Consider the following 14,626-nt stretch of genomic DNA (forward strand, 5'->3'; position numbering starts at 1 on the left):
GTGACTCATAAAAACACAAGACACAGGAACACAAAATTCACATTTCTGGGAAACGGTTGTTTGACTTCTATAAAGATAAAATACACACAGTAATGATTTTCCAGATAATTCGGCCTTTTACATGCCTTTTATACAATAATAAAAAAAATCTAAAACGTGTGTCATTGAGGAAGGAAGGATTTGTCTTGCCTTCGTGCCTGTTGTGTAGCTGTGATCTGTGCTCTGGCCATTTTTGTTCCATTATCTGAATGATGCCATTTCCAAAAAGCACACTGCTATCACTGCACTTAAAGATTCTTGTAGGTAATGGTCACTCATAAACAGTAGCTCAAGATAAAAGGAACATAAAGCAAACTTAAGGTGAGAACTTTCAAACACTGGAATGAAAGCCAAACCTCAGACCTCCTCAGTGTTTACACAATCAATTATCAACAGGTTTTAACTCTGAAATAACTTTGAAACAAGAAACAAAGTAGGAATACTTTGATAAGAGTACTGCAGACTGCTGTTAGTAGTAGCCCTGAATTTACAAGAGCACAGGGGTCCCTTCAAGTCATCTATTGTTTAATTGATTCATATGACAGAGATTTTCCAGTGTTGCCTTTTCACCTACTTTGAATGATCCAGTAATTCACATTCAAACCTTCCCTCTTTTCTCTGCTTCTACTGTCTCCCACCGTAGTGAGACCTGTCAGGCTTTTCTCATCTTCTGCCTCTGCTGGAACAGTCTTATCTCAATGTAGCTCAGTATTACAATATAACCGGTACATTGAGTCCTATGAGCCCGCATGCCTCTCCCCCCTCTTTACCTTCACCGTCACTCAACTCATTGATGCTCACCCCATGAGGTAGTCAGTGGCAGTTTGACAGTCAGTGTTCACGCCACTCTCAGCCCCACCACTATCATGTCTGCCCATTCATTATTTGTCCCCCTTTCTTCATCATCCTCTCCTGTCCTCCCTTAATATATTATCTCTCCTGTCTCTCTCCAGGTCACTTTCTCAGCGGCAGCTACTGCTCTTTTGAAGAAGGCGAGTGCAGTTGGCAGTCAATAACGGGTCGTGGTCTTTCCTGGAGAAGAGTCCAGTCTCCAGCCAAGGCTTCCAGACAGAGCTGCCCATCATCAGGTCTCTATTTAATATGAGTTGAATTGACGTTTTATACCAGTAATCAGTATGTTTGCTTTGTGAATGTAGAAAGAAAATAAGAACCACTAATGTGACAGACATATTATTGTTAAGATCTGCAACACCGGGTGCCAAAGTCCTACATTATAGCATTGTACAGTACTATTATATATGGAGCATGTGGGAGTGGCAGTTGCTGGACTTTGAAACAGGGGAAGCTCATTTCTGGCCCAGTTATATTTATACATCAATTCTGCCTTCCACTCCTCCAATCATCATGCATCAGCCCAGCATGGATGCTGGGCTGGGCATGCTGGGCATGCTTCCCCCACACTGCTCCATTGACTCCCAGAGACACTGAGCTTCCTGGAAGTGATGATTTTGCTGCATTTATCCAGTCATTCACCACAGTGAAGAAAAAAAAAGCAAACAACCCTATTCTGTGCTGTCTCATAGAGACCTATTGAAGCTGAGCTTCCACTGGTTTTCATGTGCCGTACTGCTACGGGAATGTATGAGAAGAAAATGGCATCGGACAGTATGTGATAAACAGCTGATTCTGAATGAACTAATGATGTAGTTGATCATGTTCTCACCAGTGTTGTTTTTGATCTAGATTTAGTCTTAGTTTTAGTCTTTTGGACTAAATTGCTTATTAGTTTTAGTCACATTTTAGTCATTTCTATATGTGATAGTTTTAGTCCAGTTTTAGTCGACGAAAACCCAAAAAAGCTTTTAGTCGAGTTTTAGTCAGTTTCAGTAAAAAAATAAGTATTGCAGAAACCATTTTTTTGATGAATTGATGCCTACTTCATCATCCAAGAGTGTCACACATAATGAAATTTCCTCCACCAGTGGTGCGCCGACTCTAGGTCGCGAGGGGTCGGCGGTGACGTCGCAACCCACCTGACCCGTCTTGAAACACGGACCAAGGAATTTTTAGGTTTTAATTGACAGATTACGCGCACAATATGCAGAAATGTCATGCATTTTGAACGTCTGACAAACCACCCACTAACATTTACGTTCATTTGGTCATGAAAAAAAGGGCCGTCAACTAAATAATTTTGTCATTGTCATCGCTGACAAAAACAGAGATAGTTCTAGTGCACCTTTAGTAATGAAATGTAAATACAGCAGAATATATTTGACTTCCCTTGCGGTCTTAGAGCAATCCCCTCTGATATGTGATTATTTTCATCACTATTACTACAAAGGTTTCTCAGCTCATACTTTTTGATATTTCTCTTGAAAATCTTCATTTAGATTAGGTTTTATGTGTGCATCATTGAAGAACCTTACTCTCTTTGTACTCATTATAGTGTTTACTATTTTTTCTGTGTGTTTGTGTGTTAAAGGAGCTGCATTCAGTGTGGAGGGAAGCCAGTCTAAAGTCCAGAGAGGTGCAGTATCACTGAGGAGCCCTCTCTTCCCCCCACCTCTGAGAAACTCCCCATGCACGGTGAGCAAAGTATTATATATAATCCTATATATAATCCTCATCCTCAGATGCACTATTACAAACACAGGAGCAGAAGAGCAGCACTGAATTGCATGAAATGTCATCAGTTACGGAATTCATATTAATCGCAATGTTTTTTGGATTGCATGAAAGGTAAATATAAAACAATAAAACTTCCACAAATATATAAACATTTTCAATGCAACTAAAATGCAGCTTTTCTGCATTTACATTTGGTCAAATCAGATTTACCTCACAAAAACACAACTGGCACAAACTTTTGCTTTCATACAAAAGTAAAGAAATCTGGGTTTCTGACTGAAAAATATCAGCATCAGGAAGCTAATTGAAGATAATACTGTATTTACACTTGAACTTACACTACCAACTGTTTTTTTTAAATGTATTCTTATTGTAGACCTTATTAAAGACAAATAAAGTTATAGTGTCTCCATGGTGTGGGTGTAAACCTCACTGAGCTAACCTCAATATTACTATTTCCTGAAGCTGCTGTATAATATGTTCTCATTGTGTCCACAAACACACAAAGGAATCATATTATTCATGTGTGTCTTTTATCTATCTATTTATTTCTATGTATAGTATGTATACTGTATGTATAGTAGGTGCTAGGCGGTATGACCAAAACATTATGCCACACAATTTTTCAAATTATCAACGGTAACGCAACGATATTTTTCAGGCATGAGCATGAATGAGTGCTCCTGTAAGAGAGAGGTGCAGCTGAATGTGTGTGTGTGTGTGTGTGTGCTTGAAGAATGCAGCCGAGTGTAAAGTGTGCGCTCGTGCGAGTGATCGAGCGAGAGGTAGCGGAAAATCTGAGTGTGTGTGTGTGTGTGCACACTCGAGCCACACAACTGACAGTGTGTGTGAGTGTGTGTGCTTGTGCAAGTGGTCAAGCTAAATAAAGGTTCTTTTTTGTACTTGGACCCAGAGCAGGAGAACTCGTAGGAGAGTGAGGGGTTACGTTTAAAGAAACGCAGATATTTTGGTCTGCTTTTCAAGTTGTTGACGCGACATGTTTTCCGTGTGCTCACATTTTAGTATCGACTCAGCTCGCTTGGAACCTCGCCAGAGGTACCAATAAACACACTAGGTACCAGATACCATCCCTAATGGAAAAGCAAAAAAGAGTTGTGCTGTGCCGAGCCGTGCTACAACTGTATCATGGAGAAGTCTCTGCATGTTCTTTTCCTATAAGAACACCACAAATGTGATATATAATATAAAATATAGGGGTATAGGATGCTCTAAATAAGGCTACCTTCACACTAACAGTGTACATGCAAAATGTACAGACAAGCATATTAGCTTGAGCCTACATCTTAGTCCTCAGTCTGTTGATGTTTTTATTATCTGAAAAATCATTTACAATATGTTCACCAAGATATTTAATCATATCATACACATTATTGCTTTCAGAATCGTGGATTTTATTGATCCCAGGACGAAATTTGGCTCACTCCAGACAAGAATAGAAGTGTAGACTAGGAGAAATGTCTGTCAATAAAAATAGGAGTGATCAGGTGTTTTGTTTTCAAAGCAACCAGTAACAGTCTCTTCTTACATAAACATTAACTGGTTTCAATTCTTACAGTATAAAAACACATCATAGCTCGCCTCTCACTTTTGGTATTGTTGTAGAAAGCTGTGGACTATAATCTGATGCATCATTTGGTTTTAGAAGCAGTTGGAGACATTAGGCAGTGAGGTTGACTTTGTCAATCACAGGTTGTACCTTCAACCTATTTGTGATCATATAAGAATTCTGTTCATTATTCAGAGCATGGTTCTGTCAGCACAGGTCTCTGTGTGAAGAGTTTGTGTTTTTGAGCGACGCTGCCGCTTGTAGCATTTAGTCTCGTGATAGTGAGTTTAATATTGCATGGCACAGCCACCTTTTGCCCTATGCATGTTTACTTTGCACATTTAAATTGGATACAATGAGGGATCTATGTGGAAAGGGTGAGACAGAAGTGAGGGATGGAGGTAGGAAGTTGTGGCAAAGGTCAAAAAACAAGTGAGACCTATGGGAAAGTAAAGTTATTCTAAACGTGAAATACATATAAATAAGGAAGAGAGCAAAGGGAAAATGAAAGATGAAGGAGGAGAATGTCGCTGTCTATTAGGTACATATTAGACATTTGTTATGTTGTTGTCAGTAGAGGAAAGATAACTGCATCACCACAGACACAGACTTGGCCTCCCAACACCTGGGCGAGCAGCCAAAGATTAGCCATGATTCCAGATTAACAGTGTAAATCCTTCTCTCTACACTGAACTGGCGCTGTGCCGTCTAGGCTGTCAGCTCTTGGAAAACTACATAGAGGATATTAGCTTTGGGTATTAGCTGCAGACCACATTCACTTTTCATGTTGTGCCCAGTGTGTGCTGTGTAGTGCCTATAATCTCAACCTTTAAAAGTTCACCATGTGTTTTCTTGGTTTCTGATAAGGCCCAAAACCTGCCATCGACAAGCTCAGAGCAACATAAAAGTGGTGAATTCAGTCTCCAAATGCACTTGTCATCAGGCTTAAGCCAGAATCTCTTCTGCTTAAATGCAGGAGCCAGAATTATCTTCCTGGCTCCAGTAAAAGGTTGCAGAGGGACACAGTCGCATCCCATGCTTGTTAGACTCAGACTTCCTTTCACTATTTTATTCTTGTTATTTTCTGTGTTATTTAATTTTAAGCAGGTCCCATCTGGAAACAGTGAAATGAGATTGATTTGTGCTGAACCGTACAGGAGCTGCATACATGGCAAAATAACTCATTTTGAACTACATTGAATTCTTTATCTTATAATAATTAGACCTGAACAGATGAATGTTGCTGTGTGATCTCATGTAATATTATATCACTTAGTGCAGGTCTTTCTTGACAGATACCTCTGGCTGGAATGCTTCAATTTCTAAAACAGAAAGGAACACGCTGTCATATTTTCTCTTAAGAATCAAAAACCTTTACCGCCAACATTTGGTTTGGATTGTGGTGTTCATTTGAAATTCCAACTTTCTCCCACAGGTGCGGTTCTCGCTATGTTCTGGAGGCTTACAGAGGGGGATGCTGTCTCTCTGGATAGTGGAGAACAGTACAGGCCCTGAAGAACAGCGCAGACTGTGGCATTCAGCCAGTGAACCCAAGTCTGAAAGGGGCTGGAAACTCATCGTACTTCCCCTTTTTGGGCTGGCAGACTGGTAGGATATATATTAACCTTCGTCACATTACAGGCAGTTTTTTTTTATTTAATCAAGGCTATGTGTTCTTATTGTTCACTTTAAGCATGCCACTCAAGTCTCATCGCAACAAATCTCAGATGCACTCCCAAAAAGACTTAAGTCCTCCCACGACAAACACAACCAATAAGCTCTTCTTCCTGCTTTCCCTCCCACTTCATAAATGCAGAGTTTCAACTTTTACATTCCATTTTCCTTAAAACTCCACAAAATTAATGACTCCCATAGAGACTCCCATCTTACACAATGAAACTGCCACGTGTACAGTTGTATCCCACATGCTTTTTATTTCTCTTAAAGAAGGAATCAATACACATGGTTTACCCGCCCTACTTGCCATCCAATTATGTATGACCCTGATTTTCCCTCAAAGAAGAGAGAAATTTCAACAAAATAGAGTAAAGCAAGAAGAAGAAGAGAAACATCAGATAAGGCATTTCTTCTCTGTTTGCCTGACTGGGGTTTCTTTGCCATTTGAGCCTGGATAATCCTGCTCCCCTGAGAGTGATTAAAGTTTGATATCTGGGTTGTGTAGTCAGCTGTGTTTGTGCTCTTAATTAGAATGTCTTGTTCGTAACCTCCAGGTGAACCTGCCGGTCTTTGGACGGTGACCTTTGTAGAGCTTAAATGGAATCAGAAATACAGCCTTTAGTGTAAAAAAAAAAGAGTCAGGACATAGCAGGAAGCAATACAACCACCAGGATTCAGAAGCATTTGTTATATTAAAAGTTAAATTACAGTAAATGTGGACACGTTGTGATGGAGGGAAATGCTTTTTCATTTAGAACTCCCTCTAGATTGTGTTACTAGCAGTTACAGCCTCAGCCATCTCTGGTGTTTCTTGTGAGCATCACTCTCTTAAAGGTAGAGATAAATAAACAGAATGATAAGTTACTTACAGTATAAAATCATTCACAAATCTGTGAAAAAATGTGTTAACTCCTGGAAAACTTAAATACACCTATTGGTATATTTAACCAGATTATGTATCCATGATGCAAGCAGGTGGTGTGTTGGATTAGACCAAATAAACAGTTCTGCCTACCACAACATGTACACCTCAATCTATGAACTCCTTGGTTCTCAATCTGTGGTCGAGCTTCCTCTGGTGGTACTAGGAGGAGTGTGTAGAAAAAGAATAACATAAAAATAATAATTAGAGTCACCTTATCTCTCACTCCATCTTAATCTAATTTCACTATACCATGGTGTGAAGTATGAGGAGGTTGATGAGAGAGCAAATTATCTTATTTGGAATAAATCTGCCTACTGTGAAAAGTCCGACCTATTTATACCACTGTATTTTAATGTTGGCAATAATGGTGTTACTTTGAGAGCTCAATATGGCTTCCACAGCTATAATCTGTGATTAGTTTCTAAAACAACAGACTCCCACTGTGCCAATTTTTTTATTATTTTGTTATTATTATTATTGTTATTGATAATAATAATAATACAAATAATAATAATAATATTTTTCCTTGAAGTAAATCGCCTATTTGAGGCCTTTCCCATACACCAAAACTCTTTTTCTTTTTATTGATGGTTGTCTAGATGTGGAGAGGATTTCAACAAATAGCATTAAAAGTGTCTGTGACATATTGCTCATGATAAATTGACTTAATTTATCACAATGTTCTTGTTATAATGAACAGTCTGATTCACGTTTTCACTCACACATACTCATGCATATATAGTGTTCCTCTCTAACACCTTCTGCACAAACTGGCTGTGCAGCTAACAAGGTGTCAGGGATTGAAACTACTGACCCTCTGGTTCATGGATGACTCGCTCTATGTCCTAATCCATAGGCGCACATCATACCTTGCATATCTCCCTAAATTTGATTGCATGTTAAATATAGGTATGTGGGGAAAAGAGAAAACACGCATAATTATTCCTCTCTTAAGTGAAACTGAAAAATCCATAACTGGGAATTAAAAAACATCTAAACCATCTGTATCTACTTGCCTCCACTTGTTTGCATTGATTCCATGGAGTGGACTAAATAAATAAGATAGCAAGCTAGTTAAATACCATTTTGTAAAGGACTTACATAAGAATAGAAGTAGCAGAGTGTTGGATTAATGCATTAATATGTTTCCATTGGGTCAGTTCTCGACCAACACATCAGAAAACTCAATGCCATATTTCTTAGAGCATGATAAAGTCTTCTTATATTATTTCTGTCAGAAGATATCCAACTATGAACGTTTCTGTCCCTTCACAGGTTTTGGCTGCAGTTCAGCATCGAGGACGGGCCTGGACCCAGTTCAGCCATCTTTCTTGACAACATCTCTTTCAGTATGGACTGCTTCATGACAAGTGAGTATTATAAAACTTCCAGAGTCTTTCTCTCTGCTGTCTTACTTCACTCGACTTAAGTGGCATTATTAGATTCTCTGTTGTCAGATTGATTGAAAAAATGTCAGAGAAATGTAAAGTTTCAAAGAGCTAAGTTCTAACCTTACACTACATTTATTCAACTCAAAACATGTGTGTGACAGGATATGCTTTTAATTAACAATTCTAATCTCATCTCCACTTCTTGCTGAAGAATACAACAACAATGTTTTATCATTACCTGTCGAGCACAGGTTGTTGCATTACGCGAGTCTCCATTCACACATCAGAAAAGTGACGTTGACGATCCGTGAAGATTGCCCTCCAGTGCATAATGCAACGCGTTTGCAAAGTCAGTCAGGATTCTAAAATGGCTGTAGTCTGAAGTTTTAGTCACAATCTTTATTAAAAGTGTTGCATCTTTGCTTAGAGAAACATTTGCTACACTCGATAAGATGATTCATGTCTTTTTGGAACCTTTGATGTGCTGTGAAATGTCAGAACAGTTCAAATCTACCATAATATATCTGGCTGATTGATAAGGGTTTATATTCCATCACTGTTCTGCAGGTTTTGAAATGTCAAGATTTCCTTCACCTTTATAGATATGTCTGTATTATAATTGAAATGCTTTATCAATTTTAAACAGTTTTAAAGTGACAACCAAGTCTCTCCTCACAGGTGAAACAAGTGCAGTTCCTCCCCCCATCTCTGCATTATATACAAAGGAACCAGTTTGAACAGTGACAGAAATGACAATGTCTGAGCACTTCTATAGCCCATATACATGAATGTAACGTTAACAGAGAGAACTTTGTACTAATGAAGAAATACCTCTTACATTATAAGACTGCTGTCTTATTATCAATTCATCCCCAGACTCCAGAATGATCTCACTAGATTTTCTTTTTTGCCCACAACCCAAGAAATAATGTACAAATACTGACACATTTCTGTGACTTCATAGTTTTTAGCAAAATTTGGACTAAAGGAGACATTTGCAATCATAATGCCTGCAATTTAAAATGCCCACTGTGTAAGAGTTAGTGGCATCCAATGGTGAGACTGCAGATTGCGACAAACATGGGACTCCTCTGCTCACCACTCCCTTCCCAGCATGTCAGCTTACTAAGTTGGCCTTTGCATACTGGAAAAGATGTCTCTGTCGACAAGCACATCAAATTGTCCGTCAGATGATGAACTTCCCTACTTGTCTTTGTTCCTTTATGGAACAGGTTCTTCTGCGTTTGGGTTACCCCTTTAAAATGCGAAAATGTACACAATGTTCTTTTGGACTGAAACATGGTGGTGCAAGATGGTGGACTTTGTTTAAGCATGGCCCTTGCTTAAAGTGCATACAAAAGGCTTATTCTAAGCGACAAGAACCAAACATTTTTTATTTAATAGCATTTATACAAACCTACCTGTGGCTAGTACATTGAGTTTCTGCTGAAAAATTCTCCTTAAGGTTACTCACTCAACTGAAACTGGTTGACAGAGGCGTACAACCACATTGACCTTCAACAATAGTAACTGACAACAGCTACAGAAGCATATTAAAGTAATGGTTTGAATGTAACATAAAGGACAAATGTGACTATGATTTTTTACATGATGTGTGTGATCAAGCATAATCTCAAGTGCAAAATACGTTTAGCTAACTTAGGCTCATGAGATCAATGCCATGTGACAAATAGCTGGCCTTGACAACCTGCATCACCATCTTGGTTTAGGGACATTTTATATGAAGAGATGACATTTTCCGTGAGATATATGCACACCAATTTGTTTTTCATGTCCTCTGGTGCAGAAGCACAGGTGGGGCAGCTATGAAGGATTGTCTATCCTTGCTTAGCTCACTTTCCAGATGGCAGGTTCTTAATCTAGGCCAGGTATCTATTACCTACAGCCATTCATTGACACAGTCCCATTTTATTGCCTATCAATCAGACCTCGTTGATGAGAGATTTGGTGAAGCTCAGCAAAAGACGTTGTTTCCAAGAGTGATCACTGTGAGTGATTAGTTTGATGGATCTGATCAGGTGACACAGCATAGAAATGTTATAGTATAAAAAAACATACTGTGAACACATTAAAGATATTCATCCATCCATAGCCTTTTCCACATCCACCTCTTGGTGTATAGTTACAGTTTGGTGAGCATAAAGATGCACCGATTACCCTTACACTGCAGCTGTTGAATCTGGCTGTCAGAGTTTTCATTTTATCTTTGTCCTTTTTTTGGCACAGCAAGTTCATCCCTTTTCTCTGTCATGTAACCCTTTTTTTATTTAATGTACAGTAAACCTATGGATAAAATATAGAACTTTCATTTAGGACAATGCGTTTGTACTCTTGAAACCTATTTTCACTAGGTTATCTTTTGGCAACAAAATGACTTAAGTAAATGTCCAGTATATAACATTTAGCAGGGATTATTGACAGCAAATTAATACACTACCTATAAGTATGTCTGTTCCCTTGTTTAAAGCTGTTTGCCCTGTGTAAAATATTTGTAGTGCATGGCACAAGTGCATTTGGGTGCATCCAAGTTTTTAGTGTCTGAACTATTTGGGCATAACATCAATAAAGCCAATCAGTCTTGCCCCTCATTCCCTTAAAAAGCCAGGTGCACCTGTGCCTGGTAAATGTCGAATGCAGGAGTGAAAGATTCCCCTGCTGAGCAGACCGATCTGCCCGTGCACCTTAGTGCATGGGTCTGGCTTGTTGGGCAAAACAGAATAAAAAATCAGAGCTGAAAAAACAGGGTTTAGAAGAGGAAACCTCAAGGAAATTTAAAGAAATTTGCCAATGTCAGTTTTGAAGTTTAAGAACAAGCACCAGAGGCCGATGGTAATGAGACAGGAGTGCACAGTCTTACATGATGTTGATGACGACTGTAACATCAAGGAATTGCTTTAAGAATAGGAATAGCTTTAAGTATGTATGTACTGTGCCATTGACTTTTGACCAGGTTTTCGTTGGTCATTGAAGCAGTGGCACCCCACAGGGTCACTAATGACCGCTAGTGCAATGTAGATGAGATGTTCTCCATGAGAACTACTGCTTCTGAAAAGGTCAGTGTTTATGCCTTAAAGAAGTACAAGTACACACACAACTGCTTTGGTCCCTACAAAGCACAAGGCTTGTTGTCCCAGACTCCTCCCCCTTTTTCATTACATATTACATAATTATTACATATACAATTACTTAATGTGTGAAGAGGAGAATCTTTGCTTTTACTTTACACTGACTTTAAGTATATTTGGTCTTTGAATTAATAGTTCAACTGGAAAACACTATTACCAAGGTGAAAGGGGGCATATTGTGTGGCAAAGGCAGACACATTTGATTCAATAAATCAATTCCCTGCTAGTGCTTGTACACTGGGACAAGGACGGTAGTCCAATTAAACGTTAACTGAGCATGGAAATATACTGAATGTTCTGCTTCGCTCACATGCTCTGATTCAAATGGTGTCTCTCCTAGTTTTATTCATCTTCTTTGTGTATGTGTACTGTAACACATAAGGAATCCAACAATCCTACAAGGTTGTTTTTTTTTGTTTGTTTGTTTTTGTTTTTTTGCAATGATTAAATACATACAAACAGTAACTAAATATTACTTTTTAAACCCCAATTTCCATAAACAACCAGTCTGACCGGGAAATGAAATAGGTTTTGTGGACATTTCTCGGATCCATCGCAGTGTTGAGGTACAGTTTTATGCCTGGGTGGTATTTAGATGCCCCCCATGGCTGGCCTCTGGTGGGCTTCAGGTAACTCGTGGCGCCCTGCTAATGAACAGTGACAGCCGTGCCGGCTGTTGCCCTGCCCCCTGGTTCACACTGCTCTGTGGTGGACCTGCTGAGTCCTCCTCTTGCTGCTGCAGCATACCAATGCTACGGGCTCTAGCTCTGTGTCCAGCTTCTGCAGCCCTGCTGAGGCATGTTCTCCCATGCATTGAATATCAACGCACTAAGCATATCAGTGACTTTATTGAAGCTATAAATAGTTGCTGAACTTGTGTGCACATGACACATCGACAGGATTTGCTTACACAGAGACCGTGTTGTGAAGAGAGCCGGGCCGATATGGGTTTTTCTATAGCCGATTCTAAGTAATCAGGGTTAGCCGATGGCCAATATATGCTAGACGATTTCTTTGGCCGATAATTTTCCCTCTGTTTGCATGATAAAATGTCATGCTAATGCACATTACAACAATTACACTCTAATACATTTTGGGGGGAAAACATTTTTGACTAAGTGCATAATGGTATAATAGTAATAGTGTACATACAAGAACCAAAACCTTTCACTAACATGTTTGTGTTGTTTACAGACTGCTTACAAACCAAATTAACACAATCTAGTGATCACAAAAAATGAATAAAATAACTGTGTTGTGTTACACAGCCTTGTATGTAAGGACAATGCAAACCATCAGTGACAGGATAGACAGGTTTAATGAGGAAGCACACTGAAAACAAAGGCTTGTATTTGAATCTCCGCTCTCAAATGCAAACAAGTTGCATAGAGGAACCATTGTCAGCATCAACTAAACCATGCTTAAGCACAAACTTATCAAACACTGTTCTGAGCAGCTCTGGGTCTCATTACATTACATTACATTACATTACATTACATGTCATTTAGCAGACGCTTTTATCCAAAGCGACTTACAATGGAATCAAGTACAATTAGCCAGGGGTGGAATCGAACTTGTGACCATGATGTCTTTGGTACACAAGGTAGGGTCTTAACCACTGAGCCACTGTGAGCTGATGCCTGCTCCATCCCACACGAAGAGTGAAATTCTCCAACTTTATAGTTTGGCAGAACTTGAAATAAAACATTTGAGGAGAGAAAATTAGCAATTTAGAATTTAAAAAAATGTTTATGTATTAAGATGGGACAAATTTATAGTTATTGCCCGACAGAGCAGCGTTGCCTCGGCTCAGGTTCAGGAAGTGATTTTTTGATGATTATAAGATACGACTTTGGAATAGTGTTTTTGCTTGGAATGCCCATCCCTAAATGTAAGCCTTAGTATTCTAAATAACTTCTGGCTTGGGGTCCTTCACACATGACAGCAGCACGAATTCCACCCATCAATAACACTGGGCTGCCCGCGGACGTGCTTGACTGTAAATCTGTGTACTTTTTTAATCTATGGGTCGATGATAGATAGATTAAAAAATGCTAAATGTCAGCCCGATATATTGGCCTCTATTTTCTACAGGCCCAAACAGTCCAACATACTGCATTCACAAGCAAATCCCATTATATCAAAGTTCCTAAGCAGTGGTGACTCAGATGATCATATGTATGTGAGAATTATACAGCTGGGGAATGAGCTATTGATTTTTTTTTGTCTGTCAAATTGTAAGTGCTTTTAACTTTTTTAAGCTTTAAGGCTTTGTTGCACCATTTAAGACAAAATAAAGAAATACGATCAAGCAACTTTTGAGTATATACACAGTGGCCTGTGATAAACGTTTCTGCTCAAACACAAAATAAAACCACACAGTCTGAGCTGCTGTCCTGTCAGAAATGGCGAGCTTTCAGCCTGTGGTGATGGAGGAGCCTGGATGGAAATGAAGAAGTATCTTTTCTGCTGTAAAATGATTATAGAGATAAAGATGAAAGGCTTTGTCCCCTGATCCTGCCAAAATAATGTCATTACTGGAAAGACAGCAGGAGAGTAACCCAATGTGGAACATGTATTAACAATTAGGAAACTTATAGGTGAGTTTGTATTTGGAATTCAACTCAGGCAACTCTTTGACCAAGCTCAAGGACACTTGCTCATCAAAGAGTTGCTAGCGATATATGGATCTCCTACTTTTATCTCTAAGAGTGTGGTTTCGAAGGGCAAAGCGAGTGAAGAGATATACTCTAGTTAAACCTTTGAGTCATACTTAATGCTGTTTGCCACCTTGGGCTTCCTTGGAGGAATACCAGTGAGCTACAGTTTAAACAAACTCCAACAAGCCATTCTATAACTTCTCTCTCATGCTCTTTTTTTCTATGAAACACAAGGTCCTGAAATCATATAATAGACCATGTTATTTTCTTAAGAGACTATATCTTACATATAGGACAAAAACGCCTTGAATCTTTTACATGTTATCTTTCCTCCAGTATCCACACTGAACACATCTGAGGTTTTAAGTGAATAAATATAACAATCTTGTGAGTGTTAATAGACTGAAGGAGTTTGTCCAAGACAGTAATAGTCATTTTTAATGTGCCAAAGCTGTAGGCAATCCTGCACATTTGTGTGCCATGCACGGTATCAACCTGTGTTACTCCTGTATAAAAGAGATCACTGAGATCTGAAACTATGCCCTCTTTTCGTGGCACGCTAGGGATTGATGGCAGCATTAGATCTGCAAACCATAGCTCAAATCTCTGAAATTCTATCAGTTGTATAT

The 14,626-nt window shown here is 39.0% G+C and overlaps 1 protein-coding gene across 3 annotated transcripts in view; it reads left to right on the forward strand.

Moving 5' to 3' along the window:
* alk (ALK receptor tyrosine kinase) overlaps nt 1–14,626 on the forward strand; it is a 344,081-nt gene that overhangs the window by 290,737 nt on the left and 38,718 nt on the right. For all 3 annotated transcript variants that reach the window (XM_044047761.1, XM_044047762.1, XM_044047763.1), the window contains exons 7-10: nt 993–1,127; nt 2,486–2,589; nt 5,634–5,806; nt 8,076–8,170. In XM_044047761.1, the coding sequence (XP_043903696.1) occupies nt 993–1,127; nt 2,486–2,589; nt 5,634–5,806; nt 8,076–8,170 (507 nt within the window). The remainder of the gene's footprint in view (nt 1–992; nt 1,128–2,485; nt 2,590–5,633; nt 5,807–8,075; nt 8,171–14,626) is intronic.

The sequence above is a fragment of the Solea senegalensis genome, linkage group LG16 (genome assembly GCF_019176455.1).
Source record: "Solea senegalensis isolate Sse05_10M linkage group LG16, IFAPA_SoseM_1, whole genome shotgun sequence".
Lineage (NCBI taxonomy): Eukaryota > Metazoa > Chordata > Actinopteri > Pleuronectiformes > Soleidae > Solea > Solea senegalensis.